A 6729-nucleotide genomic window follows, 5' to 3' on the forward strand; every position below is an offset into this window, starting at 1 on the left:
TTCTGGCCAGAGTTGAACAGCTCAGCTTGAGCATGATGACCGCGATAAGAGTCTGCCACTGAACACGATCTTCTAGGGATAGGTAAGGGATGGCCGTCAATATCCAAGATTACTTTTCTGAGCCACTGATGTTAGAGACTCCAGCTCCGTGCCAACGACAGAGCAAGTCGCCCAGAGAATGTTTTCCACTGCCCCCTCCCAGTTCAACTTCCGACTCTAGATTTCTCTAGTGCTAGGCCAATGTAGTGTAGAGTAGTCTGAGTAGACCCCGTCAGGTCCTGGAAATATCTGCAAACAAAGAGGGCCTTGACGACTTGTGAAAAAGCCTAACGTTACAATTATAAAAAACGCAAGCGCATCATGCAAGTGTATGAATTCTGCTCAGCACCACGGCCATGTCTGAAGGCGAGTGGTTGCGCACTGTTCAGTTATTGTCGCATTTTTTAAGACCAATGGCCCACAATGAGGTAATGTGGACTGAGATAAGAAAAAATGCATTTGGCAAAGTGACATCTATAGGTCTTCGGTATCATACTAAATTATATCGTCTACATTCAAGAAACATTTAAAAATTCCAGGATAGAAACGCAGACCGCAAATGCTTACCAATGAGCTACTTCCAGAGAATTCCTAGGCATAACAATCGTTGCCTAGGCTCTGCAACTTCCTGTATTTACAGCATTGAGATGCACGCAGCAGGAACTAAGAATGATCATTTTCAAAATAAAAGTGTGTACAGAGTAAGACCAGAGCCCGTTTATTAGACATTCTCTGGTAAGACTAAATTCAATTCATTCAGTTTGTAACAAATCCACCACCTTTATGCTAGGCATTTATATGAATGTTTCAGAATCTGGAAATGTAGGTCATTGTTGTGATAGGCTATCTGGTAGGCTATTCATACTGCAAATGTGATCATGTTATATGTGGACACATCAAATAAAAACAATGTGTTACAGCATTTTATGTGCATTTGGCAGTGCATGGAACATGGGCCGAAAGTGACATTCTAGTTGGCCAATTAGTATTACAGGGATGTCTGCTTAATCGTGCTATCGACTGTGGTGCAAAATGTTAATGCTTGCCATGCATTAAACATAAAACACAGTGCACTGTGCCCAATTATGTACTGACAGGCCTAGGCTATACACCTGAGAGTGTGGGTATAGGCTATCATCATGGTCTATGCAGCTAAATTCTTGGACTAGCCTATATATATATATATATTCATCCATGGCATTCGGGTTTATTTGACTAGGCTACAAAACTATTCCCAGAATGCCTTATCATGGTAGCCTAGTAGTCTTTTATTTTGAAGGTAGTATTATTCCGGAAGTTCTTCAACGGTGTCTTTATTAGCCTACATATAGTGTAATTTTATTAATACAGTTAAAAGTCTGAAATAGGATGCTATCCTAGTTAGAATAAAAAAACGTTACTGTACATGTTATTTCGATTGATCAGGTTCCATGCGAGAAAGACCATCTAGGCCTCGAGATGCAAGTGTCGTAGGGAGAGGCTTCTCTCGAGATGAGAAAAGTTTTTTCCCCCATCGCTAGATGTCAGTATTTCTCAGGATTGTATTTAATCGGCAACTTCATTTGTCATCACATCCGAGTGTACCCAAAGCCATCGGGCGTCTATTGCATCTCTGTGCGGTTCCTTGGGTAGGGTTATTGTCATTTAGCTTACCTAGCTTCCCAGATAGATGATGTTCATGGTTGCTGATGCTGCAAGAGCTTGACACTATCGGACTTGGAGTGCAGGCTGTTTTGAATCGGAACGTCGTTAAAGCTCCTTAGAGAGGTAACGTTGTCGTTGCAAAGAAAAATTATCAGTCTTTAAATGCAAGCGTATAAGCTAAATTCGAGTGCCGATTAGCTAGCTTGGTTCGTTTCACAAGCTAGCCATCATAGCATGCATGCAACCGTCATTGACATTTTGACATCGTTTGGCATAGCCCTGCTGCTGTTAACTGGCTAGTGCATTGGTTAGCTATAACATCAATGTTGAATGGAAATAACCTTACATATTCCTTCTTGCCTCTGTCCGGTTGAAGTCAGTAAGGATTTTTTATTTTAGAAATTTAGCTAATCCTATAAACAGGTGTCCGCTGTTTTAACTCATAACCTCTTGCTAAATGGATAAAGATTCACGGTGGCTAGCTACAACAATGGACGCTTGGCGAGTCCATGCCTTCCTGTTTAAGTAACATCCCAATGAGCGCTTAATCTAATTTTTATTATGATGATGGATTTCATGTCCCTTTTCTTCGAGCTTGCTCTTAATTATAATGGGTTTGCTTGACCTGTCAGCGCACCATGGCAGAGCCAGAATTGTTGCTGGATTCGAACATTCGTCTTTGGGTGGTCCTACCCATAGTCTTCATAACGTTCCTGGTTGGAGTGATAAGACATTACGTGTCAATACTACTGCAAAGTGACAAGAAACTTACATTAGAGCAAGTCTCAGACAGGTAATTCTCAGTCTCAATTCTGGCATTCATACTAATTTCATGTTACTGAAAAGTGGTAGTTGTGCAACTCAAGACTTTCTGTACCTGTTCTTTCAGTCAAGTACTTATCAGGAGCAGAATTTTGAGAGAGAATGGAAAGTATATACCCAAACAGGTGAGCATGTTTGTTGGTGTTTACACTGGTCAGTAAGAGTGTTTCTATATGTGGGTCTACATCATATTAAGTATTTTCTACTAAAATTTATTTCAATTAACTGTACAGCTATTACTATAATTCATATATATTTCCCCTTTAAAGTCATTCCTCATGAGAAAGTTTTATTTCAATAATCAAGAAGATGGATTCTTTAAAAAGACCAAAAGAAAGGTTGTCCCTCCCTCGCCAATGACTGGTGAGAACAGCCTCCCATTTGTTATGCCATTATACAAACAACTTCAGACCTAGCTGCAAGTGTCTTGGTTTTATTGGTGTCATTCTATGAAGAAACACTAACATATTTTCTTGTGCAGATCCCAGTATGCTAACTGATATGATGAAAGGCAATGTCACAAATGTGCTGCCGATGATCCTTATTGGCGGGTGGATTAACTGGACATTCTCGGGGTTTGTCACAAGTACGCCTGATAACATCCTGTGTGCAGTTAAAGTGTGAACAGTTTTAAAGAGATAACAGGGTGTTACCTGACTAAACCTTTCTCTTTCTTTGCAGCTAAGGTCCCCTTTCCTTTAACTCTGCGTTTCAAGCCAATGCTTCAGCAGGGAATTGAGCTCCTCTCTCTGGATGCATCCTGGTGTGTAGTCATTTAGTTAGTGACCTCTTATTGCCATGCTCATGTGGTTGAATCAGTGATTTGCGAATTGCACATATGTTTTTTTAGCTGTTTTCATAGAAGTCCATAACTGATGTTTTTGTCTTGCTGTATTTCAGTGTATGAAAAGTGAATGGAAATTGTGGTAATTGAAAGTGAAACATTGTTGGCTATTTGTAGACAAAAGCCTACTTTAAAGCATCTTATCATCAATAATACAGTTAAAGTCCCAAATATTCAAATATCTAGTCTTTTGGTATACTTAGATTATTTTGGCCTTGTTTCATATTCTCTCAGGCTACAAGTGGGCTTGTTTCGATTAACTGTATTTGTGATTTCTGCAACAGTATGACCTTCACCATCCTTTTGTTTATCTTTATAGGGTGAGTTCAGCATCCTGGTATTTCCTGAATGTTTTTGGCCTGCGAAGCATGTACTCATTGATTCTGGGACAAGATAATGGTAATGGTTTATACTTGTGTATGCTGTTAAATAAAAATGTTAATGTTTCAAGTATTTTCCCCACAAGATTGAAAATAGACTACAACGTTTACATTTATACCACTTGCATAAACAATAACCAACTTAGAACTTGGGTATAACCTGGTGGGGTCAGAACCAAGAAAAAGTGCAGGTGAAAAAGACAGTAGAGAGAGACAGGGGTGGTAACGGGACATTATTGCATGTCAGAATCAAACCTGAGTCCCCATGGCCACTAAGACCCAGATGTGGAACAGTGCAGTGGCTTGTGCCACAGGTCCATGATGGGTGCATTTTTAAGCCAAAGCGTTTGAGCTATGTTGTTTTATGAGAGTAAATACAGTTGGATAAAGTAATAAAGTTGGAGTGTGTGACTGTTAGTATTCCTTTGTTACTTTTAGGAATAGACACATTATGTTTACCTGCAAAAATGCGAAACATGCAAAGCTAATTTGCTTTAACCACGGCAGTTTTATAAATATGAATGACCAGGACAGATTTATACTGGCTGGTGGTGTGACAAACTGAAGCTATTCCCAGTCTTTTTAGTCATGCTCATTTGTCAGAACAGTCTCATTTAGCTTTATAATAGCTTCAAATGTTGTCATGTTTAAAACAACTCACATTAAAACATGGAGAAATTGATTGGACAGGAAACAGGAACCCTGCTACATTGGCCCGACCATTTTTTTTATTTTTATTCAAAGAACACCCATTACAGTTTTACATACTGAACTCAAAAGAGTATTAATCATTGTTAATCATTGATAAACATGGACATGTCACTGAATACTCACAGGTGCGGATCAGTCCAGAATCATGCAGGATCAGATGAGTGGCGCTGCCATGGCAATGCCAGCAGACACCAACAAAGCGTTTAAGGTAAGGGAACTAGCATTCTAAAAGCGGTACATCATTAACATAAATTAGACAAGGACTTGATTGTAGATATAAGCAGAATCTTGAGTGTCTGTCCCTCTGTCTTCTCTCTTAGGCAGAATGGGAGGCTCTAGAATTAACAGACCATCAGTGGGCCTTGGAAAATGTTGAAGATGAGTTGATGAGCAAGGATCTGGACTACTGTGGAATGTTCAGCCGGGAATTACCAACTGGAATCTTCTGATGGATTTTTGGACAGCTGAAATGCAATGTGGGCTTGTAACACACTATTAAGATGGACTAGTTGAAGTTGAGTTGAATTGAAAGTTGACCGGTGGACCTTTTTAACTGGCTATGAGATGCGTGAAGGGGTGCCATGTTAAAAGTTGTCAACTGCATGCACTATTTTCCACATTACCTATGCTATTACACTTTTTCTCATCATTTTTAATAATGATGCTAAACACTCTTAATTTCTGCAGTTCAAATAAAAATGGGAGGTCTAAATTGCAGCTTATTGTTAAGAATTAGGATCAAATCTAGGGATAAAGCTAATCCATAGAAAATACTTCAATCTTGAGAGCTTTTGGTTGGACATTAATTTAGCTTCAGCATTTAGATCCATTGAGGTGTTTTTTTTTGTTGTTGTTGAAATGATTGAAAGGACTTTCTTGTGACCACTGAATAGTGAAAAAATGTCCTATGGTTCTAGGATAGGTTAGGATCTTTTTATACACACATTATACTGTGTTCCCTTTTAGTATACTAAATCCTGTAATTTCACAATGCATTCCCATTTAAGTTTTCAGTTGATGGGAAATCTGTTCATTTAACATTTTAACAAGCATCTACCATATTTGTGAGTAGTGTTAATTTTGTATACCATTTCTGTACTATTTATTTCACTTCATTTGTTTTGTAATATATTTTGTAAAGAGATTTCACCACATTAAACATGCTTGTCTCCATGTGCTAGTCTACACAATTTCATTGTACATGCAGCAGCGGTTTCCTCCCAGAACTATAGTCTCAAGGGTATGCTGTTTATGTTTTGCAATTTCACTTAGCCAGTTGCTCACAATGACCTGCCAAAAAGGTGGATACCCCTTCATCTGTTTTTGATTGTGACTTTAATGAGTGAAGTCGCAAAACAGCATGAACGGTTCTTGAATAGGTAAGTCCTCTTCGGTGATGAGAGTGAGTAACTCCCTTGCCAATGAGTTTAATGTTTTTTTTTTTTTTGCACGCTATGATGTTACGACTCAAACGGTATTAGGCCTACCCTGACCGTAGCAACAGATGAGAAGGATAACTGAAGCGGGGAAACCCCTTTCTCTGTCTCTTGAGATGGATGTGAGGTCTTTAAGAAGGCTAAATGCAGGAAAGCTGCAGGACCCAATGGCATCTCTGACAGGCTACTGAAATCCTGTGCTTACCAGCTCATGTGTTTATACACATTTAATACGTCATTGACTCAAGCTGTCACCCATCACTCTTGAAACAGTTCATTATTGTACCTGTGCCAAAAAACAAGTCCATCATGCCTAAATGACTACAGCCAATCCTGCCTGCCAAGCTCTGTTGACCCCCTCCAATTTGAGCCAACAGGTCCAGAGATGATGCCATCTCTAACCTTCTGCATACCACCCTGACCCACCTGAAGGGGAATTACAGCACCCTCCTTAATTATTGGCACCTCTTCTAAAGTTGACTAAAACAGGTATATATATATAAAAAAATAAAAAATCTGTTGGTGATTTATTGTAATCTCACAATAAAAAAAGGAAAATCCAGCCTTGAAGTAAAATCCAATCTGTTTTGAGAAAAAGGAAAATCTCATTAAGAAATAGATATTTTTTAACAAAAACACGTCGCTCACAATTATTGCCACCCCATTTTTGTTTCAATCTGGATGTTTGTTTTTGTTCATTGACCTGATGGATGATCCAGGCGTGACCCACTTTTAGTGTCTTGGCAGAGATTGAAAATGTTCAGGTTTTTCTTGGGGTTCATGTTACCATGCACCTTAAAGGAATTATCCGGAGTAAAATGCACTTTAGATCAATTTACGGATGATTTGGAGT

The 6729-nt window shown here is 39.0% G+C and overlaps 1 protein-coding gene across 1 annotated transcript; it reads left to right on the forward strand.

Moving 5' to 3' along the window:
- The first annotated feature begins 1598 nt into the window (after nucleotides 1-1598).
- emc3 (ER membrane protein complex subunit 3) lies at nucleotides 1599-5613 on the forward strand. Its single transcript, XM_048254965.1, has 9 exons — nucleotides 1599-1806; nucleotides 2316-2476; nucleotides 2573-2630; nucleotides 2775-2868; nucleotides 2987-3091; nucleotides 3187-3268; nucleotides 3669-3748; nucleotides 4566-4648; nucleotides 4761-5613. Exons 2-9 carry the CDS (start codon nucleotides 2322-2324, stop codon nucleotides 4887-4889), a joined length of 786 nt encoding a protein of 261 aa, XP_048110922.1. The 5' UTR covers nucleotides 1599-1806; nucleotides 2316-2321; the 3' UTR covers nucleotides 4890-5613.
- Nucleotides 5614-6729: the final 1116 nt, after the last annotated feature.

The sequence above is a fragment of the Alosa alosa genome, chromosome 10 (assembly GCF_017589495.1).
Source record: "Alosa alosa isolate M-15738 ecotype Scorff River chromosome 10, AALO_Geno_1.1, whole genome shotgun sequence".
Classification (NCBI taxonomy): Eukaryota; Metazoa; Chordata; class Actinopteri; order Clupeiformes; family Clupeidae; genus Alosa; species Alosa alosa.

Coding starts and splice junctions, on each gene's coding strand:
- emc3 (XM_048254965.1), top strand. CDS start 2,322: ATGGCAGAGCCAGAATTGTTGCTGGATTCGAACATTCGTCTTTGGGTG. Junction 2,477..2,572: donor TTAGAGCAAGTCTCAGACAG/GTAATTCTCAGT, acceptor CTGTTCTTTCAG/TCAAGTACTTATCAGGAGCA. Junction 4,649..4,760: donor ACACCAACAAAGCGTTTAAG/GTAAGGGAACTA, acceptor CTTCTCTCTTAG/GCAGAATGGGAGGCTCTAGA.